This window comes from Desmodus rotundus, chromosome 3 (genome assembly GCF_022682495.2).
Source record: "Desmodus rotundus isolate HL8 chromosome 3, HLdesRot8A.1, whole genome shotgun sequence".
Taxonomy (NCBI): domain Eukaryota; kingdom Metazoa; phylum Chordata; class Mammalia; order Chiroptera; family Phyllostomidae; genus Desmodus; species Desmodus rotundus.
The window spans coordinates 148,820,428-148,846,212 of NC_071389.1; the positions used below are offsets into that span (position 1 = coordinate 148,820,428).

At 38.1% G+C, this 25,785-nt stretch overlaps 1 protein-coding gene and 1 pseudogene across 3 annotated transcripts in view; both read left to right on the forward strand.

Moving 5' to 3' along the window:
- Positions 1-115: 115 nt before the first annotated feature.
- The window catches only part of SARNP (SAP domain containing ribonucleoprotein), a 50,575-nt gene continuing 24,905 nt past the window's right edge, over positions 116-25,785 (forward strand). The window contains exons 1-9 of one of the 3 annotated variants that reach the window (XM_045184781.1): positions 116-263; positions 9,357-9,456; positions 11,737-11,783; positions 12,010-12,077; positions 16,040-16,091; positions 16,916-16,989; positions 17,648-17,676; positions 20,177-20,202; positions 22,250-22,318. In XM_045184781.1, coding sequence (XP_045040716.1) covers positions 228-263; positions 9,357-9,456; positions 11,737-11,783; positions 12,010-12,077; positions 16,040-16,091; positions 16,916-16,989; positions 17,648-17,676; positions 20,177-20,202; positions 22,250-22,318 — 501 coding nt within the window. In that variant the 5' untranslated portion in view covers positions 116-227. The remainder of the gene's footprint in view (positions 264-9,356; positions 9,457-11,736; positions 11,784-12,009; positions 12,078-16,039; positions 16,092-16,915; positions 16,990-17,647; positions 17,677-20,176; positions 20,203-22,249; positions 22,319-25,785) is intronic. The other 2 variants (XM_024576241.3, XM_024576242.3) reach the window with 2 other exon arrangements.
- On the forward strand, positions 20,209-22,243 carry LOC112319029 (large ribosomal subunit protein eL19-like; annotated as a pseudogene).

Consider the following 25,785-nt stretch of genomic DNA (forward strand, 5'->3'; position numbering starts at 1 on the left):
GGGTGCAGAACCCCGCCCCCTCCCTGCCCCACCTTTTGAGAGAGGTGGGGGAAAGCTGCTTAAAGGATTGAGAGGGACGCCAGCTATTGGCTAATGGGAAGAGTGAATGGTATGAGGTGCTAGTAAGAGTGGCAGTGATTGGTTGTCCCTGGTTGCCTGCTCCTAGGCGGGAGCTCCTGGAAGCGGAGGCAGCGGGAGGGGACCTTGTGGAATAGAGGGGTAGCAAGATGGCGGCGGAGACGGTAGAGCTCCATAAACTGAAGGTACTGTGAACGGGGAAAAGGGCTGGCTTGAACTTTTCTGGGGACTGAATTCTGCGGAGTGGCTTGTTGCTTTTCCTACGTGTTCTCCTTGTAGGCTTTTCCACTTTTTACCGGCTCCCTCTGTAGTTCTTTTGTGCCTCCCCTCCTCACTACGCCTGTCCTAATTTCTTATGCTCCTCACGGTTTTATTGTATCTGTACTTATTATTTCTGCTCTTTTCTTCGTCGTTGTATCGTTCGTCCCTTCCACCGGGTTGTGTAAGTGCCTTCAACCTGTTCTTGTTTCTCGTCAGAGATGCATTACGTCAGTGGTTCTCTGCCCCATGCCGGACCCAGCACCCCTTTTCCTCCCCTGGGTTGATGCTTTCCTATCTGTTATCCCAAGCTGAGATTCCCTTTAGCAGAGGTTGGCATCTTTGTGTATTTCTGTCTATCTAGGTCTCAAACATGATCCAGAAAATACTTCCACTTTTTTTTTTTTAAGATGGGGTTACGCCCCCAGGGGGTGACTTTGAAACCTGAGGCTGGGCCTCAGAAATAGGTCTCCCCATAGACACTTGGGGTTTAGGATCCTTTTAGAGTTAGTGAAGGCACAGATAGCTCGGATTTAAAAGTTTTTCAAGTTCTCTCACACGGTTCTCCGCCGGCCAGACTCCACCCCCCTGCCCCAGCCCCTCCCCCAACCGGCAATACGGACGCCTCAGTCGTAGCTGTGATATTTTAAAAACATTTCCAAGGTTAGAGTTATCTCTGTTCCCACTTCATATCACGGAAGTACCCTGCATCTCTTGGTATCACCACTGGGTGACACTCTCAATCACCTGTTTTAAGTTGTGTCTAGGGAACCTTTATAGCTTTCTCCGTTTAGATTACTTTTTTCCTGGAAGAAAAGAGTAGGGGTTTTTTTAGGGTGAATTATGAGAATATCTTGTCCATTTGTTGTTTCACAAGTAGTCTTCCCATTAAAAGTTTTGATCACATCATCCTGGAAACCTTGGACAAACCAGACTGATTTTGCTGAAGTTGCAAACTGACCCTTTAAAGCTTGCTGAATTTAAAAACAAAAAAAAGTAAGAAGAGTAATGGTAGGGAGAGATTCTTTTAGTTACTTTTTTGTGAAAGCTGATCAATTTCTTACTCTTGGATTCTAATCTGTACTAGGGGGGTTTTGTGTCATTCTGGACTTCTGTTAACTTTGTGGTACTGAAATGGGTGGATTACATCAGTGGTCTCCTATTATCAAAAGTAAAGAAACTGGTCAACTGCTTCCATTGCATGTATACTTATGCAAATTATGTGTTACTCTACTGTTATGTATGTTACAGAACATACACAGAAAAGGAATTTTTGAATGAATGTGATAAAAAGGAAATATGAGTAGAAAATTAAATATTGTCTTCCTGTTAGTCCCATTTTTGAAACTCCTGTGGTAAGGCATGAGCCTTGTGACTTACCTTTATGGATTTTGTGTTGGTTTATGGAGTTCCTCCTTCCATAAAAGCTGTATTTGTTTGGACTATATTAAATTTCATTTTGATTGGATGATGTCCTCTGACCTGATTTCAAGTGTCATAGTCTAAGAGAACATGAGGCACTCCTGACAGCCTAAAAAGGATTCATTCTTTTAATCACATTTTGCTTGTCTTTGCTTTTTCTCTAGAGCACTTCTTAACATTTTGGAGGTCACAGATATCTTTGAAACTCTGATGAAAGGTATGGACCCTCTCCCCAGAAAAAGGCATGTGCACATACTTTGCATGCGATTTGAGAGGCTTCATAAAATTACCTTGTAGCCCTGAGGAGTCCTTGGACCTCTGGTTAAGAATCCATGCCTTTAATTCTGACTTCCAGGACAGCTAATGTTTGGTTCCACTATTGATCTTGATGGAGTAATCTTGGGTTGACTGAAAGTTTTTATCTCTTTTTTAAAAAAGCCTTTCCATTTTTATAAAGAAATTTTGGGCTTTTAGAATGGGATCTCAGAGACAAGGAACAAGATTTGAAATAGGAAGGAAAAATATCTGAATTAGTAAGTCCACATCAACTGCAGATTTCTCAAGATTTTGTAGAAATGCTGTGTTTCTTACAGTTATAGAGACTGAATTGTGGGTGAAAATGCTTTGAACTGTATTAGTACCAGATTTCCAATCAATGGTGAGAAAAGGGACTACTACAGAAGAGAGAATGAGAAGCGTGTACTAGTCTGAGAGTGTTGAAAAACAGTGAGACCTGTAATTTTGAAATATAAAGTGCATATATGTTGGTGGTTGAAGACCCTTTGTAAAGGTGAATTGTGTGACTATAAAGATAGATTAGAGTGAAATTGCAAAGGGCCTTTTAAATTGTGTATGGCATTTGGTTTTTGTCATGTACGCAGAGAGGGGAGAGCCTTTGGAAATTTGAAAAAAGGAGCTGATGTGATGATCAGTGTGTGTTCTTTGGCAATATGGAGGATGGGGTCTGGAGAGGGACAGATTTCACCAGTTATATTTTTACTATACTATTCACTTCCCTGCTTAAAACCTTCTAACTTTATACCTGCCAATCTCTCCAGCCTAGTTTCTCACACTCCAACCATATTGGCTTTATTTTATCTTACTCCTCAGCATGAATGTGTTCATTAATTGCTAACACATAGCATTTACTATGTGGCAAGCACTTGTCAAAGCTATTTACATACATTAATTCATTTAATTCTCAAAATAACCCTGGAAAGTAAATGCCTTCATTATCCTCATTTTAACAAGAGAGAAAACAGAAGCCCAGAGAGATAACTGAGTAACTTGCCTTAGGTCCCACAACTAATGAGTGGTGGATCATATCCAGGCAGTCTGTCTCCAAAATTCATGTTCTTAATCCTTGTGCACTACTTACCTCAGAAGTTAGAACCCTTACAGGGGTGTCCAACCTTTTGGCAATCTCTGGGCCACACTGGAAGAAGAAAAGTTGCCTTGGGCTACACCTTAAATACATTGTGACATGTAATCATAAAAAAATTTCATAATGTTTTAAGTAAATTTACAGTTTTGTGTTAGGCTGCATTCATAGCCATCCTGGGACACTTGTGGCCTGCAGGCCACGGGTTGGACAGCCCTGTAGGCTTACAACATGCTTTCAGCTGCAGTGCTCCTGCCACCCCCCATTCCCTACATCTTCATCTAATTAACTACTACTCAGATGTCAATCATCTACCCAAGGAACCCTTAGGTAGGATAGGTTCTCCCTATTCACACATGGTCAGACCACTTTTTAAATGCCTTCATAGGACTCTACTTTTAAAAAATGTATCAGTAAGTATTATGTATGTGATCATCGGTTGCCTTGTTTCCCTACTAGGTTGTAAGCTTCCTGTGTGCAGGAATTCTGTTTTGCTTATGATTGTTTTCCTGTATCTAAAATAATTCTTGACATGCATAACTCAATAACTAGTTATCAAGTGAATAAACTTAGTAAGACTGGAAGTAAGGTAATGGCTACTTTGAAAGGAAGGACTTTAAAAGAAATTTGGGATATAGAATCGTAAGTATTTACAGATCAGTTAGATGTGGGTGTAATGAAAATTGACTCCAAGTTTGAGTAGTGATACCTTTAGGCTAGGTTGGGAGGAGGAGAAGAAGCCAATTTTGTGCAGTGGAGAAGAGAAGTTCAGTTTTGGGCTTAAGTGTCTTTGAGATACACTTGGAGATATCTGGTCGTCGGTTGGAAATGTGGGTCTCCTGCTCAAGAGTTGAGAGCTGATAATAAAGGTAAGTCCCGATAAAGGTTCGGGACTTAATTGAAAACAGTATTTATATAGTGCCTACCACGTGCCCACTAACAGGTGCTAGAGATATAGCAATGAACAAAGCAGACAAAATTCTTGCTGTTGTGAGCTTATGTTTTACTGGGGGAAGGCACAATAAAGTAAAATTTTTAGTATGTCAAATAGTGATAAGGTCTATACAGAAAAACAAGAAAGCAGGATAGGGAGTTCAGTGGGAAGAGGGGTATTATAATTTAAAATAGGGCAACTAGGGAAGGCCTCATTGAGAAGGTGATGTTTAAGCAGAGACTTGAAGGAGGTCAAGGAGGGAACCGTGTGCAGAGTGTTATAAGAGGGCCTTATAGGTGATTGTTAGGACTCTGTCTTGAATAGAGGAATGACATGTCCTGACTTAAATTTTCAAAAGATCACTTTGACTACCCTGTTAAGAATATAATATAATAAGGTGCAGGGGCTGCAGAATTTTTACAAGAGTCTGGATGAAAAAAAGACCAGAAGAGATTAGATTCTAAATAACATTTTGAAGTTAGAGCTGATTTGCCAGTGATTTGATTCTGGGAAAGGAAAAGCCTCTGATACAAGTGGAATGAGAAGGCCAAAGAAGGAATCTTAGTAAATATTGATATTTACAGGGTTGAGTGGAAGAAGAGCTAGTGAGCTAGCAAGGAGACTGAGGAGAAGAGGTTAGGAGGAAAATGGAGAGTTAGATAGAGTGTGTACATGAGAGCAGTTGTCGGCACTTGATTGTTAAGGTTGGGCTTAGAGAGACCTGAGCTGGCATATTGGCCCCACTATTTTCTAGCTGTATGATTTTTAAGCAAATTATTGAATCTCTTTAAGCCTTATTTTCTTAACTTACAAACCATATCAAGAGATAACAGATGAAAAAGCTTTGAATGAAAATTCAAGACTAGCAAACAGAAGAAGTCACAGGGAAGTAAATGATTAATGTTAACTGTATAACGTAGTCCATCGATTGGTCTTTTCTCTGTAGATAGATAGACTGGAAAATGCCTCACTGGTACTGAAAAGTAAAGTTTTAGAAATTAATTTTTGAGTAGGTCATTCATGTACAAGTTTATGATTCTAAAGGTACAGAAGTATATATGGTAAAGAGTTTTCTTCCTACAATTACCCTTAAGCTTCTTCCTGTTATCTGTTTCTTGTCCAGGCATCTTGTGTATATACATCACTTAGAGTGAGGGGTGTGTGGGTGCTGTGCATTCTTTTTACAATAACATTAAAGTTAGTATGCTGTATAGTGTTCTATAACTTGGTCTTTTCAAATAATCTTATTGAGATACAATTCACACACTATACAACTCAATATAACTTGCTTTTTAAATATGCTCTTTTAAAATATTTTAAAGTCAGATGCATATCAAAATGGGTAAGATTTGATATTATAAGTTAGTTATTATTTGAGTCTTTAAAAGATTGTTTTATTATTATCATAATTGTACCCACATGAAATGTGCTAGAAGAAATGACTTCATTTTCAGCTGTTTTGTGTTTTTACTCATCTGTATTCCTTTTGAAATTTATGTCCCAGTGTATGAGCAGAACCCACCATATTATAACTAAAGTAATATTATATGTAAAAACCACATGTAACATTTTTATTTGACCAGTGAGGGGGTAGGGTGGGGTGGGGGAGTGCTGAGAAGACTGCTGAATGAACCAGAGACTTGAGGTTAGGAACTGGGAGCCAGTGGGGGGCTGAGATTTCAGTGATCAAAGGCAATAGTAAGGTCAATGGTCAGCAGTGATTAATGCTACCCATGCAAACAACCAGTTGTACCATTCTGTCAGCTCTTGAGTCTAGATCAGACTATATCAGATCAGCTCCCTATGCAAAAACCATCTCTGACTGTACATTTCCTTTTCATCTGAAAGTTTTTATAAACTTTGCATAGGCACAATTTTGGGAAGGAAGGAGAAGGGGGGAAACACCTTTCTTAATAGAAAGTTGAACTTTGAGTCACCTTATTGCCAAAAATGTTACTTAAACGGGGTGGGAGGGAGGAATTGAGCTTCTGAAGAAGATTAGGAGCTACAGAAAATGGAGAAGCTGTATTGCTTTGCAAATAAACAACCAACACCACCTAAATACACACCAAAATGATATATTTAAAGTGTTAGGACTTATGGTCAAGATGGAGATGTAGGTAAACATGGCTCATCTCCTCGCACAACCATAGCAAAAATTACAACTAAAATAGAAAACAACTATCACCCAGAATCATTAGAAAATCGAGCTGTGTGGAAGTCCAACTGCCACATTCATTAAAGAGGAATTAAAGAGGTCACATTCATCCAGACGGGTAGGAGGGGTGGAGACATAGAACAGGCAGTCCCACACCTACATGTGGTGGGTAAAAATTGGGAGGAATACCTTGAGAACAAGGGATCCCAGCCCCAAACCAAAGCATCTAGCTCAGGGTTCCATTGTCAGGAAGATACGTCCCCATAACTTCTGGCTGCAAAAACCAGTGGGGATTGGGGTGGTGGAAGAAACTGTGGGATTCTCATGTGTCTCCTCTTAAAGAGCCCGAAACAGAATTAGGACTTACACAGACTCACTCCCTCTGGCCTCCAGCACCCGGGCAGCAGCTGGAAGGGGCACCAGTGGCACAAGGGGAGAAACTGAAGTGTCTGGCATCAGGGTGAGTGCCAGGGGACAGCTTCCTCCTGGACAAAACTCTAGAGGCCAGGCAGTGGCCATTGTCCCTTTTCTAACACTTTTAAAGTGCTTACTAGGTGCCAAGCACTATTCTAGTATAAATGCTTTATAAATATTTACTGACTTAATCTTCATAACAGCTCTTTGGTAAAGGTACTGTTGTCTTATCCCCATTTCATGAGAAACTGAGGCTGAGAGAAATTAAGTTTACATAGCCGTTAGTGGTAAAGCTGGAATTTAAACCCAGGTAGTCTAGCTTCAGAGGCCATGTTAGCCTATGCAGTCACTCCACACTCCTCTCGCCACCCCTACCCCCCTCAAGAAGCCAGCACATGTATTGGTGCTTGTTAAGTTCTTCAGGTTCACAGACTTCTTGGTCTCGCTTCTTGTGGGGGAAGGAAGCCCAAAGGCAGTAAAGGCTGTATAGGTGATGCCTCCAAGACCCAGTGCCCACAGTGCTATAGTCAGTTTGTACAGAAGGTTGTCGTTTTCCCCACCCTATGAGTGCACCCAGAAGGTCATTGTCAGCCTGGAAGAGTTTCTGTTCCTCAGGTACTAGGTTCTCCAAAGCAGTTCCAGGCATTTGAGCTGAAGGAGTGAATCGGTGCTTGGGAAACCTGTGTGGCCCTCATTCTGCGTAGTCCTCTTCAGTTGGAGTCACTTTCCTGCCACTCCACACTTTTAAAGGGTGATTATCTACCATGTTTTCAATAGAGAGTGCTATTGGCTTATTGAGTAGGTCAATTTTTTACATATAGGACGGGGCAAAAGTAGATCTGCAGTTGTTCATGTGGAAAATAATGCAGTAATTATTAACAGTACAAGCATAAACTCGGTGTTGCACATACTCTCAATTGTAAACCTACTTTTGCTCCACCCTGTATTATTCCTGCCTGCTTGTCCTGCTCAACTGAACTTTCCACCCAACTAGTTATTGTAAGGAGGGAGAAAAGCTGCTTCTCTCCATTTTCAAATTCTCCCTTGGTTTGAAAACCTTCTATAGATGCCCAGCATATTCTCTTAGTTGTAAAGTTCTTTCTTCTATAGGAATCTGTTTTCTTCCTTCAACTGGTTGGTCTATAATCTATACTTCAAAACAAGTAAAATCTTCTTTCAGGGCAAACATCTATGACATTTGTGCACTGATTTGCTTATAGGGTTTCTGGAGCTTTCCTTTTCCTTCCTGTTTTCTTTGGATTAGTTTGTCATTATGCTTAAATAAGAATCTGGAGTCCAGCAAGGCTATTACATCATTTAATATATTCTGTTTTTCAGTTAGCCATAATCTAGAATTACTTTGGTAGCAAATCATACTGTTAACCTTCTGCACTTGTAATCATCTAAAACCCTGAGGTCTTTATCCTTTGAGTGCTGTTGAGCCAGATCTTGCTCATCTGGTTTTAGAACAATTTAAATTTAGAATATTATTATAGTACTTTATAGGTATATCTTATTCCTTCTAAATTGAATCTTTATTTTTGACTCATTGTTCTCCCTAAAGAGCTCCCCCCTTACCCTTAGCTTAGTTCTGTCAGTAATCTATCAGTTCTTCCTCCTTCTATTGTCTGCAGAGTTGGTAAGCATACCTGTTACATCTTTAGTCAAGTACTGATTTAAAAAATCTTCAGTAGAACTCTGGCATGCATTTAGATATTTTTTCCATTTTGACATAGACCTTTTAATTGATTCATTATTGACATTAACCTGGCTAACACATTTACCTAATTCTGCAGTGGTCAGACTTGAATGCATATTTATGGAAGATTTCAGTGAAAGATCTGGAATAACAGAAGAATCTGCTTTTAGATAATTAGATTTTATACTTAAAGATTAATTCCATTAACTAGCTGGTGCAGTAATTTTAGGATGGAAAATCTTTTTCTATCAAAAATGCTAAAGATTTGTAATAATAAGTAGTTGCATGAATAGATCAGAAATTTATTAAAGTAGGATGTTTATTCTTCATCATGTGTTAGAAAAGTCCTCTTACATATTGAATATTAGAAGAAAGTGGACTGTCTTCATGGACTTAGAGGCTTGGTGGGATTAAGAGCAATTGTTTGGGATTGAACTTTTTCTTTTTTGTGAGAACTATAGTTGACCCTTGAACAATATGGCTTTGAACTATTCAGGGCCACTTATATGTGGATTTTTTTCAATAAATACATGCAGTACTGTATTTTATTATTTTCTTAATGACATTTTCTTTCCTCTAGTTTACTATATTGTAAGAATATAGTATATAGTAATATGCAACATAAGTGTTAATTGACTGTATCAGTAAGGCTTCCAGTCAGCAGTAGGCTATTAGTAAGTTTTTTTTTTTTTAGCATGTTTATTAATTTGAGAGAGAAAGAGAAACATTGATGTGACAGAGAAACATCAATTGGTTGTCTCCCATATGCACCCTGACTGGGAACCAAACCCCGAACCTTTTGGTGTACAGGACAACATTCCAACCAACTGAGCTACACTGGCCAAGGCAGTAGTTATGTTTTGAGGGATTCAGAAGTTATACATGGATATTTTTCTACATGGGGTGTCAGTACCTCTAACTGCATTGTTCAAGGGTCAGCTGTACCTCTTTTCTTTTTTTCACCAGATTCATTGTATTAACTAAGGAAAAGTTTTACTCTCTTTTTTCTCAGCTTGCTGAACTAAAGCAGGAATGTCTTGCTCGTGGTTTGGAGACTAAGGGAATAAAACAAGATCTCATCAACAGGCTCCAGGCCTACCTTGAAGAGCATGGTGAGTGCTTCGTGGAGTTAGAGTGGTATGACTAAGGGTATTGATTTTTAGGCTCTGCCCTATGGAAGATTTCTTCTTTTCCTTTATGTTTTTGGTGACATGAACTCTTAATTAACTATATGAAGAAAACTCCTGGTTATCCAGAACAGTGGTTATAATGCAAATAAGCACCCCCCCCCCCTTTAATACATTGCAATTTTATTTCAGCAAATTATTTAAAAGGAAGTATGGTAAAATAAGTGTCATTAGCCTGAGAATTGGAAAATTTGAATTTGGATTCCTCTTGTGCCAGAAATTTACTAGGTAACTTTGGACAGTCACTGTTTACATGGCTTAATCTTTACACTTGTCTGTTCTGATCTATGAAATGGGACATGTGTCCCTACCCTTGAAATTCATATACTTAGGTAACCTCTAGTTCTAACATTCTCTACTTCCACCTTTTAATTTTTTTACTTTTTAAATATTTTATGTATTTATTAATTTTTAGAGAGGGGAAAGGAGGGAGAAAGAGAGGGAGAGAAACATGATATGCAAGAGAAACATCATTCTGTTGCCTCTTGCATGCCCCCATCTGGGGACCTGGCCCACAACCTAGGCATGTGCCCTGACTGGGATTGAACTGGCGACCTTCTGGTTTGTGGGCCAGCACTCAGTCCATTGAGACATAATAGCCAGGACTAATTCTGCCTTTTAAAAACAATTTCATTGCCTGGGCCTGGTGGCTTAGTTGGTTGGAGCATCGTCCTGTACAGTTTACAGGTTCAATCCCCAGTCAGGTTATGTATGGGAGGCAACTCATTAATGTTTCTCTCTTCACATCTATGTTTCCAGCTCCCCTCCCTCCCTCCTCCTCTCTTCCTCTCTCTAAAATCAATGAACCTATACTCGGGAGGATTTAAGGAAAAAGTTAAAAAAATGAAAAAGACCACTTTATTTAAGGCATACTGTTATTCCAGGTTGTACAAGTTTCCTCTTTAATTTTTGTTTATTCCCTTTTATTCCCATTCCTTTTATCCCATCTCCCTTAAACAACTATTCTAATGTCTTCGATACCTATTTTTTTGTCTCTCAGTACTGTGGCTTTTTTTTTTTTTTTTTTAAGATTTTTATGTATTTATTTATTTTGAGAGAGAGAGAAGAAGGGAGGGAGAAAGAGGAAAACATCAATATGTGGTTGCGTCTCACATGCTGCCTTCTGGGGACCTGGCCCAGGCATGTACCCTGACTGGGAACCAAACAGGCAACCCTTTGGTTTGCAGGCCGGCACTGGCACTCAATCCACTGAGCCACACCATGGCTGTGTTTGTTTGTTTGTTTGTTTGTTTTTTAAAGATGTATTTGTGTGGCCTATGCCTGTGTTGTCAACTAGTCTATTCATTCCAGTTCCTGCATAGTAGTAGTCTATGATGTATAGAATCTACCACATTTTATTTCACCCAGTGATAGACATCTGTATTGCCTCCTGAACTACTTGTTTCATGTTCCTTAATATTCCTGTGTGAGAATCTTTCTGGGATTTATACTCAGGGTTGCTAATGAATACCTATTTATAAATGTATACTTTCTATGACTACGCACTGCCAAATTACTTTCCAGAATTGCTCTGTAAATCTATAGAGTGTATGACGGTTCTTGTCTTGCCTCCACAAATCTATCCTATCCTATCAAGTGGCCTAATTTTTACTATCTGTAGGTCGTTTCAATTTACATTTCTCTAATTATTAAGAAGTTTAAACGTTTCTTGTGTTTATGGTTATTTGGGTTTCTCCTTTGCTCATTATTCTCTTGGGGTTCCCATCATTCATTTGTTAGTTTGGAAGCCTTTTCTTCTATATTCTAGTAACTATTCCCTTGTTGGTTTTAGACACTGACATCTTCTTTCTGATTTGTTTCTTTTTCCATGGTGTTTTTCCTTAGTTTTGAAAAATTTGAAATTTTTCTCATATTGCTTTTGCCTCTGGGTTTTGTTTTGTTTTAAGAAATCTTCCCCCCACCACTAAATCTTAAAGGTATTCTCTCACATTACTTTATATTAATGTTTAAACTTGACCTCATCAATTTAGTTCTTTAGTCCATCTGGAGTTCAACTTTATATTAACATTAGGAAGAGAAAACAGTTTTATTTCCTCCATGTGGAGCAGATTTTATGAACATTAGTTCTGCCTTTATTACTGAATTTTATTTTGGGAAAGCAAAACGATTGTAATTTTAGCCTGAGTACAATGATCAATATGGTTATGTAGTAGGGCTTGACCTGAATATTTTAATATTCTTTAGCTGAAGAGGAGGCAAATGAAGAAGATGTACTGGGAGATGAAACAGAGGTGAGTTGGAGAGAGTAAGGTTAGTGACTGGTCTGGCAGTGTGCCACTACCTTGGCCACATTGCTTAACATCAGTCATTAGAGGACTTAAATGCTAGCTTGCTACGGGAGAGTGGTGGGGGAATGAAGTTTCTGAAAGACTGATTCATTTTAGAGTTCTCATATTCTTCTATTGACAGGTTTTTACTCTTGATCTATGTTAACCATCTTGTTTCATTTATTTTCAGGAAGAAGAACCAAAGCCCATAGAACTGCCTGTTAAAGAGGAAGAACCCCCTGAAAAAACTGTTGATGTGTAACTATCTCTTTTTTATAATCTGAGTACAGAGCAGATGGTTCTGGGGTTTTTTGGTGGGGGAAGTAGTGTTTCACTTTGTTTACCTTTTGTGGCTTTTTAAAATTTCTCATTACATCATACATTTTCAGAAGAGTCTATTTCAAGTACGTGGTCTCAGTGAAGCAAAGTAGTTTGTCTCTGGGTTCTGTAATAGATGATTAGGACCAGGAGACTTCAAGCCCAGACCAAGTGTAGATCTTGTAGCCTTGTTGTATCACCATAATAAATGATTCTCTTTCTGTATAGAGAATCATACAGATTCTCTGCATAGAAAGAATTTTGTAAGGGAGGAGGGTGTGGACCAGAGATTTTTGTGTCTCAAGTAACACTATTCTCTCTTCCTTTTTTATTTATAGGGGAGTAGAGGGAGACAAAGTACTAAAGGGGAAAGTAGATCTTGATTTATTTTTAAAAAAATTTTTATTGATTGATTTTAGAGAAAGTGGAATGGTGGGGGAGAGAAACACCTAATTGTTGTTACACTTATTTACATATTCATTGGTTGATTCTTATATGTGCCCTGACTGGGATTAAACCCACCACCTTGTTGTATCAGCACAATGCTCTAACGAACTGAGCTACCTGGCCAGGGCAGATCTCTATTTATTTAAACTATTGTAAAAATTTTTTATTTGGGACTCTTTCCACGGATGTCTGGCCATCTTACACTCCAGCACATTAAGAGCAGTTGAGTCCTTTTTAACATTTTTCTATTTCATAGCTATAATAATGCATTAAGTTATAAAAGGCCAACCTTTTGGTTATAAAAGGTTATAATATGTGGACTAGTAAAAAAATTAAACAGTACGTATACTCAAGTACCCCTTGTTTTCACTTCCATCTGATTTCCTAGAGGTTTTCAATACCTTTTGTAATGTTTTACACAGTAGGTATATATATGTGTTTATACAGATACATATGCATATTGTTGGTTTCTTGATTTTTTTTTCTCCCCCACATCTGGAGATCTTTCTGTATCATATAGTAATGTTTTTACTTAAATGTTAGTTATGTATTAGGTAAGGTTCTAAGTGTTACGCATATATATATTCATTTAATCTTCACATCAGTCCTGTGAAATAGGGGTAATTATCCTAGTAAGTGGTAGGTCTCCTTTTTTCCAGCTTGTTATGGGACTTGTGTTATGTAAAAGTTATGAGAATAGTGTAATAGACCCTCCAATACCCATTTACCCACATTTAGTAGTTATCAGCTTAGACTCTTATTCTTTCTAGCAGCTAATAGTACTCTGTTCCAGGGATGAACAGTAATTTCACCAGTTTCCTCTTGATGGGCATTTAGATTATTCATAATAGCAAGAAATTCAGTTCTACATGTCCTTATGCTGAAACTTTTTTTCAAAGATTTTATTTATTTTTTAGAGAGGGGTAGGGAGAGAGAAAGAAAGGGGGAGAAACATCAATGTGTGGGTGCCTCTCACGTGCCCACCCACTGGGAGTCTAGCTCGCAACCTAGGCATGTGCCCTAGACTGGGAATCGAACCTGTGACCCTTTGATTCGCAGGCCAGCACTCAACCACTGAGCCGCACCAGCCAGGGCTGAAACTGTTTTTATATGTATACAAGTATTTCCATAGGATAAATCCCTGGATTTGCTGTATCACAGGGGATATGCAGTTTTATTAGATTTTATCAAATATTACTGTTTTCAGAAGCCTTTAGGTATCTTCCACTGTACAAGGTGTGTGTGTAAATATAATGCTTTTAGAAAATGATTTATGGAATAGCTTCAAAATAGAGATGTTTTGCCCTGATTGGTGTGGTTCAGTTGGTTGGGTGTTGTCCCACAAAGAGGTGACTGGTTTCATTCCGGTCAGGGCACATGCCTAGGTTGCTGGTTCAGTCCCATGTCCAGGTGGATTCTAGATGCAACTGATTTCTCTCTCACATCAGTATTTCTCTCTTTGTTTTTCTTCCTCCCTTTCCCTCTCTTTAAAATAAATAAGTGAAGAAATAAAATAAATAGAATAAAGATGTTTTGGGGACTTCTGGGACAAGAAGGCAGATCAGGTAAATACAAGGATAGTTGGCTTGTGTGGTTTAAAAATAATGAAATTGCCCTAGCTGGTGTGGCTCAGTGGATTGAGCGCTGCAAACCAGGGGGTCAATGGTTTGATTCCAAGTCAGGGCACATGCCTGGGTTGTGGACCAGGTCCCCAGTGGGGGGCACATGAGAGGCAACCACACATTCGTGCTTCCCTCTCTTTCTCCCTCCCTTCCCCTCTCTAAAAATAAATAAATAAAATCTTTAAAAATATTTAAAAAATAAAAATAATGAAATTGAAAATTTGTAGAAGTTCATTCTTTGAATATGTAAAATGCGTAATTTGTTTAAAAGGGTTTTAATTTTATTAATGAATTTCTAAACAGGGAAGTCGAATGTGTGTGGGGTTGGTGATTTTGTTTTTTAGAGGGAAGTAATGGTTAGACTAAAATAACTACAGTGCAGAAAGGTTTTGGGTCCCTTTAGGTAGTATTTTGTATATCACTATGGGTTGGAGAGAAATTTCTCAGTAAAGAGATGAAATTTCCCCTGAGTCCCAGAATGTGATGTGTTTTTATTGCTTGTGCTTAATTGTGCCTGAGGACATTAGAATGAAACAGGAGGAGGCTTCCTCTCTGGGGTTCCCTTTTTGCCGAGGTGTACTGCAGTGATTGTGGTTTAAGACAGGAATGTGAAGGAAGTCATTAACCTAGGGTTGGTGGAAAGAACTGCTTTCTTAATGGCATTGGACTTCAAGAAAAACATTAAACTTCAGTATCCCTTTTTGCTTCAACAAGACAGAGGGTTGGGGAAGGAAGAGTGACCAGGAAATGGGAAGAATTCAGAAATTTCTTTAAAAGTCAGAGTATTTAAGGCTAATTTAGGTCCTTTGAACATTCAAAAGGAGGTCCCCTTGAATCATCTTTTGCTTGAGGAGCTCCAAAAATATTTCTGTTTCGTTTGATTTTTTTTTTGTATTTCCTTGTCAAATCAGTTAGATATTGTAGGACTTAGTTATGGTCAGCAGGGGGCACCCATTGCTTATTTGTCAGTTCTGGGACATCCAACAAAAGGATGGAAGAGAGAGTAAGTTCCTGTTCCAAAATTGCTTCCTCTGAAAATGCCATTAAGCCATTACTACCTTTCAGGGCATCAAATGGGAAAAGTGTCTGGGACATTGGAACAAAAGCCTCCCATATCTCTAAATCAGGGACCTTAATGAGACTGGTTATGACCCACAGTTTTATGGGAGTTGTTTGGTAGAAGGTTAATGCCCTTCCATTTATCCTGGGTACTTCCGAACTTTGTCTCCCGCCCCTATGGTCCCCCCCTTTTGTTTTCTCTTAAGCCTTTGACTGGTAACTTAACATGTTTTCCTAATTCAGACTCCCTTAGCCTTTTTTCTCCCCACTCCCTTTGGCATTTTTATTTGTCCCACTTTGACTGTTCTAGCTGAAGCTACATTCTTCATGGGAAGAATAAGGGATTTGTAAAAGGGGAAAAAACCAGAGCTTATAGAGCACACAATAATTGTTTTTGTGATGAAAATTGAAAGCTGGTGTTTAAATGACTGTTGGAGGAATAGTTATTAGTCCACAAGTAAATTTAAAGTTCCTAAAAGTAAATCAAATGGTTTCCAGTATCCTTTGAATACTTCCCTTCAGCCCAATGTATTTAACCAGACTTCTTTCCTAATAACTTCTATGTACTTTAGCAATGTAGCTTTGTATGTTAGTGAACTCTTATAAATAGGTGACAGTCCTAGGAACTGAAGGTATAATTGGCTTCAAGGACTAATGGGTGCCAGAGAGATATGGGGCAGAGGACATGATTTGGGTGAATTCTTTTACAATTCTAAAGCTTTGGGTTAGAACATCAGTTTTCTAATTTTAAAAAATCTCTTTCCTCTTCTCCAGGGCATCAGAAAAGAAAGTGGTAAAAATTACGTCTGAAATACCACAGACTGAGGTAGGTATTATGCTCCCGAGTAGAAGAGCAGTCTCTCTCTATATTTTTCAGTTTGTTACCCTTTATTTTATCTGTATTATCACTTTAAAAAATTTACTAATAGATAGAAAATCAGTATTGACAGATTTTGCTATTGATATATTTTTCCACCACCTATATTTGGACCAGCATAGATACCTTTGAAGCCCTAGTTTTTTTATATATAGTACTCTGGTCTTAGTGGTAAGTTTCTTTAGGATGTTTACAAACTAGGATTGGAGTCTGGGAGGATTGTACCTTAGAAGAGATGAAAAGTAGAAAGTGAAGATATCACCTTTAAGTTACAAATCAGTAGCTGGTGAGATTGAAATTTCTCTGGATTCTGTCTTAAGATCTCTGAAATTAGGTTCCAGTAGAGATCTGTGTTGTTTTTTGTACCTTTAAAGTAAAGGTGGTATAGAACAGCACTGCCTCATTTCTAACTGAGAGTATCACCACTGTCGGAACCAAGCTGTTCCTTTGATCCTTTTCAGAGGTCAACTAGACATAGCTTTTTGTCTTCCTGGCTTTGTGAAGAATGTGGGTTTTATTTTATTCCTTCTCTTTTGTTTTTGAGGATATGAATGTAATAATAGTCTTTTTGTGTTTGCTTTTTGGAAAAGGCTGTTAAGTCCTCAGATGGTTATAACCTAATATCTTCTACGATTGTCAGTATTCTCAGTTTAGATCTTAAGAAATTACTCCTGATGTTCTAAAGATTCAGACCTCTAAACAACTTTTCTCTTAAAAGTAGGAATCCAGAAATTGAAATTTTCTTTCTCCTTCTTTTGTCCATTATCACTTAGAGAATGCAGAAGAGAGCTGAACGATTCAATGTACCTGTGAGCTTGGAGAGTAAGAAAGCTGCCCGGGCAGCTAGGTGAGTGTCCCCAGCGTTTTGGACCTGAGATGGTGCTGGTATGAAGGTGAAGGGCTGCGATCCTGGGTTTGAAATATAATCGTTGACTTTATTTACTTATTTTTTAAGATTTTACTTATTTGTTAGAGGTGAAGGGAGGGAGAGAAAGGGAGAGAAACATTGATAGGTTGCCTCTTGCATTCCCCCAAATGGGGTCCTGGCCCACAACCCAGGCATGTGCCCTGACTGGAAATTGAACCGGCAACTTTTTGGTTTGCAGGCTGGCACTCAACCCACTGAGCCACACTAGCCAGGGTGTAAATACAGTTGACTTTAAGTAGGATATAGGCCTTGCTGAGAAGAAACACTTTTTTGGCTCCATTGATGGAACTATATTGATTTGTATATCATTGCTATAGAGGGGTTTTATTATCAAGCAGAGGTTTGTAATAGGTAAAAGTCAGGAACTGCTCCCAATTCTGGTAAGGCTTCTTTTTAGCTTATTATCTGGACTCTTGGTGAGAAAAAGAGTAAAAGAGACATCTTTCATGGGCTTGTTAGAATTAGCTAATGATTGCAAGGCTTGAGATCACAAGCAAGAAGTGCCATATGTACACTTGACAAGGAGACCAGGAGTATGAACAGCTTCTTAAAACTGAGCTTGTTTTTCTTCCTACAGATTTGGGATTTCTTCAATTCCATCAAAAGGTAAGCATCCAGAGACTCTTCTGAGAAAGTTACCTCTACAAGTCTTATTTTCTGGCACAGCAGATATTATTTCTCCTAATTAAGGTAAACTTGTTAGCTCTAGAAGCCTTTAAAAAGAGGTTGTAACATTTACCTCTTTGCTTTAGGTAAAACTATACTTAAGCATTCCTGGGCAGTTTAGAGAAGGTACTGAGGTTATGAGAATAAGAAGTGGTGCCAAAATTTGTTTTCCTTTTCTTGGACATTTTCAGAGAAGTTTCTAGTACCTCGCTTATTCTAGTGTCTCAAACCAGCATATAATTAGTATGTACCTGTCCAGACTTACACTGTCTAGTGTAGTGATAAAGGGAAAGAGAATCTTTTTTACCTCAACCATCTTAACTTCTTAGGAATTTACAAGGAAATAATCTTGGGTATACTTTTAAGACTTAGCCACAAGGATGATCATGTATTAATTATCATCAGTAAATTAATTATCATCTAAGGGGTCAGTAACTTGGAAACAGTGTGATACACAGTAGAGAATTGGTTAAATAAATGTGCACGATAGTAGAGTGGAAGACCATGCAGATGTTAAAAATTATATTGAAGAATATTTGTCAGAAAGATTTTAAGTGAAAAAGGCAAGTTATACAATTTGCAGTGTGTTCCCATTTTAGTAATAAAAATGCATATAATGGCAAGTAAAAAAAATTAGAAGGATATATACCAAATTGCTAATACTCATTATCTCTGGTAGGTAGAGTTTTGAGTGACCTCTTTCTGCTTGTCTGTGTTTTTAGAATTTCTACAATGAATGCATTTTGTTGCAAATTAGGAAAAAAGTTGTTTTTTAAAATCACATAATCAGCCCTGGCTGGTGTGGCTCAGTGGATTGAGCACCAGCCTACAAACTAAAGGGTTGCTGGTTTGATTCCCAATCAGGGCAAATGCCTGGGTTGTGGGCCAGGTCCCCAGTTAAGGGGCGTGCGAGAGGCAACCACACATTGATGTTTTTCTGCTTTTTCCTCCCTTCCCCTCTCTCTAAAAATAAATAAATAAAATCTTTAAAAAAATAAAATAAGATCACATAATCAATCCCTGTTCTAAGAGACCTAAAATTTAAATGTAGTTTCCGAATCCAATTCAGTCTTCCTAGTGACCTATTAATAGTTTCAAGTATGTTAAGAAAATGCCCTCCAAAGATTTTATAGTGTTTTGCTGGGTTTTTTTTTAAAAAGACCAGCAAAATTTTGGCTACTATCACTCTGTGTGTTAGAAATAAGATTACATTCTGGCTTTTAGTTATGTCAAGAGATATAATAGGATTGGTGATAGTACAACCAAAATTATTAGACGTTAGATGGTACTATTTGAAGAAAGACGAGAAGTTCAGATTAATTCCTAGTCTGAAAAGGAATCCTGATCAAGAAAAATAAAATATTGTATATATAACATTTATAGTATTATTGTATAATTCTGACATCATAGAACTACAGAGTAGCTCTTAAAAGAATAGAACATTTAAAAGGAGTTAGAGTTTTACGAATGAGAACATAAAAACACCTAACAGTTCCTATTCCTAGCACACAGGTTGTGGTAAAAGTTGAATCCATGTGTAAAATGTTGGCTCTGGCTGGTGTGGCTAAGTGGATTGAGTGCCAGCCTGCGAATGGAAAGGTCGCTGGTTCAATTCCTGGTCAGGGCACATGCCTGGGTTGCAAGCCAGGTCCCTGGTTGTGGACTTGTAAGACGCAACTGTTCCGTGTATCTCTCGCTCAATGATGCTTCTCTTCCTCTCTTTCCATTAAAAAAAATGTTTACAGTGTTAGGGAACCAATTGCAAAATTAAGCGTGGTTAAAATAAAATTTTGACAGTTTTAAATAAATAATTATTGAGTAGATTAGGGTTGATCCTATAGGCCAATGTACTACTTGCTTAGTGATAATTTCAGTGCAGAACATTGTCTTAAGGAGACCATAATGTTAACTCAATGATAGTAACTCTGCTCTTTTTTCCACATATGCCATTTTTATATCTTTTTTAAACAGCCTTATTGAGATATAATCTATATGCCATACAGTTCATTCATTTAAAATATATAATTCACTTTTTTTGTTTTGGGGGGTTTTTTGTTCATAGGGCTGTGCAGCCATTATCACAGCCTAATTTTAAGACATATCCATCACCCAAAAAAGAAACCCTGTACCCATTAGCAGTTGTTCTCCACCCTATTCCCCAAGCAACCACTGATTTTTTTTCTGTATCTGTAAATTTACCTTTATGTAAGTGGAATCCATACAATTTGTGTTTTTTTGTGACTGAATTCTTTCACTTAGCATAATGTGTTTAGGGTTCATTCATGTTATAGCATGTATTAGTACTTCCTTTTCTTTCTTTTTTTTAAAGAATTATTTATGTGTCTTACAAACTATTTCTATGCTGTCTAATTTGATTTGAAGACTCTGAACTTCCTTTATGACTTTTTAAAATATTACATAAAACCTTTTTCTTTTTTAGGCCTGTCATCTGACACCAAGCCTATGGTAAGAATCCTTTAGAGCCAAAGTTTAACTCTGTGCGGTTAGTTTTAAAGTTAGACACTCCTCCTCTTCCCGAGGTCAGAGGAAACTCAGATCATATGAGCTTGGTGACCGTTTTCAGTAGTGTTTTATGTCCTGAATAAAAAGGATTGTTTGAGGTACTGAGAGGTCAGGAAAATTGCCACATCTTCAAAAATGCTATAGCAATCTTTCTACCACTCTTGAAAAAATGAATAGATTTGTTAGAGGACACGGTCCATGTAACACTTTGTTTTATGGTACTGGAGTTTTAGGTCTTGTCAAATGGCTTTGGATAATGTCTGATTCTTAATTACCACAAAAGAATATGAGAAAGCAACTTAATGAGTTCTGTTTATAGATAGTGGTACTTTTAAATACTCCCTAGTAAATGTAAAATCAGAAAATAAAGACTAGGTAGAATAGGACACTTCTGGGCCGTTGTGACCGGTAAGTGTTTAGAAAATGGAAATAAATGGTGTGGTGACATATGTTCAGTTCTTTGAAATCTTGCTCTTGGGGTTACAGTTTAATGGAAATGTCTAAAATACTTTTGCCACTGTGGCCTCATTCATGAGTATGCTCAGGCTTCACAATAGGCTGACTTCTAGTGTCTTTTGCTGGCAAAAGAAGGTCGTGTTGAACCCCAGTAAGACTAGTGAAATCGCCAAAGCCAACTCCCGTGATCAGATTCAAAAGCTAGTCAAAGATGGACTGATCATCTGGAAGCCTGTGATTATCCATTTCTGGTCTTGATGCCAGGAAAACACCTTGGCCTGCAAGAAGGGCAGGTATATGGGTGAGGTAAGGCAAAGGGTGCACTGCCAGTGCTTGAATGCCTGAGGAAGTAACCTGGATGAGGAGGATGAGAATTCTTCACCCACTGCTCAGAAGACGCTGTTAATCTAAGAAGATTGACCACCACATGTATCACAGCCTGAATCTGAAAGTGAGAGGTAACATATTAAAAAACAAGTGGATTCTTGCCCTGAATGATGTGGCTCAGTGGGTTGGGCATCATACCACCAACCAGAAAGTTGCTGGTTTAATTCTTGGTCCGGGCACGTTCCTGGGCCTGGGTTGTGGGCCAGGTCCCCAGTTGGGGGTATGTGAGAGGTAACCAGTGGGTGTTTCTTTCCCTCTCTCTCTTCCCCTCTCTAAAAATAAATAAAAGCTTTTTAAAAAATGGATTCTTATGGAACACATTCACAAGCTAAAGGCAGACAAGGCACACAGAAATTTCCAGCTGACCAGGCTAAGACCTGAAGGTGTGAGACCAAGGAAGCATACAAGTGCCATGTAGAATAGCTTCAGGTCAAGAAGTAGGAGATCATCAAGACTCTGTCCAAGGAGGAAGAGACCAAGAAATAAAGACCCACGTCTCTTACCTGTCCATAGTGGCCTTGGCAGTTACATACATTAATCATTCAAAATAGCCCTTATCTAACTTAATAAAAGAAAAAAGGAAAAAAGTCCCAAATATCCTTATGATAATTAAGTCTTGATATATCAAAGCTTCCAAGAAAAATGAAAAAAATTGAGTAGAGTACTGGTGGTAGATTTGTCTTCTGAAGAAAGTAGATGTGTAGAGATCATTTCTTTTTGCCAGGAGATAGAGTCAAGAACTATTTGCATAGACTGTATAGGAATTAATGGTGTTTGACTGTGAATGGGGGACATGCTTGGAGGTGATGATTTAGACATTTGTTTGCTTTTTCCAGCAGTGTTTTTCTACTTTGATCTTAAATCCCTTCCTCAGGTTCTTACCACCTTTGATGAATGAAGGAGGCAGGGCTAAATCTTTCACTACATTCCAGGAGAGGCCTTTTAATAATTAGTGGCATGGGTGGGTGCTGCTTAGTTTCCTAATTTGGTACACAGGGTGTATTTGATGTTGTAGTCTTATTTAACTCTTACCTTTGGTCCATAGTTTTTGCCTTCTGTACTTTCTGTTTTGATTTTTTTAATACAGGTTGTTCTTTGTTGTTTTGTTTGTTTGTTTGTTTTTTTGGTTTCCCCTATGTTCTTGTAGGTTAACCTGGACAAGCTAAAGGAAAGAGCTCAAAGATTCGGTTTGAATGTCTCTTCAATCTCCAGAAAGGTAAAGTACTGTTTTTGCAACATTAGAGCAGTTTAGGGGCTACTAGGCGGAGAAGTGTAACACTTTGTTTCACACAATCCTTAACTATCATCTCAGTGGCTATTGAGTACATTATAGGAATTGTTTCACAAACCTAATTGTTTGTTTCCAGATTGTTTTCATAGCTTCTACTCAGGCTTTTTGAGCATACTCTGTATTTCTCTTGGTTGTTGAAGTGGTGGCAGGGTTAAGGAAGAATGTTTCAAACCAGAAAAACCATCGTTGAAAAAAATGATTAGCTCTGATTGATTTGGCTCAGTGGATCAAGCTCCAGCCTGAAGGGTCACCTGTTTAATTCCCAGTCAGAGCACATACCTGGGTTCTGGGCCAGGTCCCTGGTAGGTGGCATGCGAGATGCAACCAAACAATGTTTCTTTCCCTCTTTCTCTCTCCCTTCCCTTCTCTTTAAAAATAAAATCTTTTTTTTTTTTTTTTTTTTTAATGATTATTTCCCATTTGGGTATGGAAATATTGACCTGACAGTGGTTATATTTTTGCTTAGGAAAAAAACTGAACACTAAAAAGTAAACATTTGTGCTCCTGTAGGACTTACGACTTTGCTTTCAACTGTGTTTCATCTTCCTTTCTTTCAGGTTATATATTTGATGTTTACCAGAAATTTAATATCAGCTCTGTGTGTTGCTGAGCTTGTTGCTGAGACCATAGGTATTCAGTAGAAGTATTTGCTGACTTATGTGAAATTTTAAAAAATTTGGAGTTGAGGCATAGGCAGAGTATGTGATTCTTAAACCACATACAGGTTAATTGGGAAGAATTATTATAAACCCAAAGTCATTTGTGTTTTTCTAGATGGCCAAGAAAGGGTGCCTTGGATCTGTGGCCCTGGTTCTCATCTATCTTTGTATATGAGGGGTTAGGTGTCTGAGGATCTCGGCAATAATTTCACTCTTCTAGGGAATTATGTGTGTGTATGTGTTCCATCAAAATTAACTAAATAGAACATCATACCTCCTATTATTCAGCTCACGTGGCACATTCCTGAAAGGAGTTTGTCCCTCACCTATACTGTGCACCTAGGTTATTTTGATAGCATTTCATTACAGGGATATCAGCTTTTTTCTTTCCTTCCCTAGAGTCTTTTTCATATTTGACCTGATTTCAATTTTCAGTCCACAGGAGACTGAGTAAAACATGAAGATATACCTTAATTTATTTTGTGACTTGGAGCAAAGTATTAAATTTATTTGGTCCTCATCTATAAAATGGGGGTAATACCTAACACTATGTGAAGAGTAAATAATTGTATATTCAAAATTTCCTAACATAGTGACACTTTGACCCTCAATAAATACTAGTTTTCTTCTTTTTTAATCTTTACCCAAGGATATGTTTATTGATTTTGGAGAGAGAGAAACATCGATGTGAGAGAGAAACATTGGTTGGTTGCCTCCTGTATGCGCCCTGACTGGGGATCAAAGCTGCAACCTAGGTATGTGCCCTGACCTAACTGGGAATTGAAACTGCAACCTTTTGGTGTACAGGATGATGCTCCAACCAACTGAGCCACCCGGCCAGGGCTCTTCCTTTCTTAGGTCAGTTCTGTTGGCCAACTGGCTTTATGACTTTAATTTAGTCAGTTAACTTCTGTGTTTTATTTGATCATTGAGAAGATTTCAATTCTCATTTTAAATCTCTAAAGGGTTATAATTAGATAATGGTAATTGGCAGAACTCTGACCATATGAGCTCTCTTCTCTGATCCTATTCATGTCACACATATGTTCTAGAGTGGTGTTTCTCAGATTCTGTGGCAAAGACTAGCTTTTTTAAGTTTCCAATTTATTGCAAAGTGGTACTTGTATAAAATACAGTAAAAATGGCACAGCAGTGTTAAATTACTTTGGAAATGTCTAAACACTCAATTTCTGGACTTTTGGTAACAAACAGTTTGGGGACCAGCACCAGGGGGCAGACTACATTTTGAGCAGCACTGTGTTAGAGTATATGATTTATTCCAGGTACCACTCTGCTTAGAGGTTTGTGATTTTTTGAGATGCCATCTTTGAATATAGGTTCCATATACATTGATCCTAAATCCTGATTTTCAGGATCATCCTAATTTTAACAGCTTGCTCTAATTTTCCCCATAAACCATTAAAATGTCCCAGAAATGTAGATATTTTGCTGTCTAGACCACTACTGTTCAATAGAACTTTCTGTGATGATGGAAATATTCTATAGACTATTGTTCTATTGAATAATTTATTATTTAATATAGTAGTATTTAGCCACATGTGGTTATTGATCACTTAAAATGTAGCTAATATAACTGAGGAACTGAATTTTTAATTAGTTTAAACAACCACATGTTTATTGAACTACTCAAGTCTAGCTTATATCTCCCACACAGCTTTTACACTTGGAAGTAGCATAAGTTTCCTTTATCAGACTACATAAATTAAACCACTGTTTTCGTAGCCCAGAATTTTTTAGTACTTCGAGAATATAAGCAGTTTTAGACTGAATCTGTAGGAGAGATATTAGAGGAATAAAACTAAGATAAAAGAAAGTGTTCTTCCCCCCCCCCCCCAAGTAACTTCTTTTTCAGAACTTAGTGTCCTAGATCCAAATCTTGAAATTGCAAATTGGACACGTTTTTGGTGAGAGTTGCCTGGTCTGGTCTTACGTTTAACTGTTCTTTATCACCAGAGATGATTTGTTACCTAGTATTTGTTTGGTTGGCCAAGGTAGTGATATGATTGAGTTTGTATTTATGGAACAACCAGATCAGCACACTTTGTCCACCTTGTTTTAGGATCCTGGGTTCTAGTATAGCATCCTCCTATGTAATTTGGCACAGATCTCATTCACTTAGATATGATGCCAATAGTGGTACGTTAGTAGATGGTGTGGAGATGCCTCTTCTTCATCCTAGTATCCTAAAGAGTACAAGGAGAAACCTGCTTCCTGTCATCTCCACGTCACAGGGTGTGTGTTTACTTGATCCAGTTTAAGATCCTGATTGCTTGCTGCTTGCTTTCTCTTTAGTAGATTTTATTGCAGACCAGTATATATGATAAAGAGAAAGTGTATGAGAGGAAGTAAGCCATAGATCAATGGTATTTATGAGTAATTTTTTTAACTTTCCTAATTTGATTATCTCTTTGTATTTTAGATTTGCCTTGTGCTTAGTACACATTTGAGGATACTGAGTCTCAACTCTTCTTCCTAGGCTGACTTTTGCATGACTATGCATATGTTTCAGTTTTTAGCTTCACTAGTATACCATACACATTAGGCAGTGCACAGAAACCTAAAGAAGTTTATCTTCCCCCACCCCCTAGTCATCTTCCCTTTTTTGCCCTGCCCAAGAAAGGCCTGTCCATTCATGTTTTCAGCTCAAGTCTCAGTGAATAGAATCCTGTTGGTTTAGAATAATGGGAAGTGACGGGGCAAAGAATGGCACTG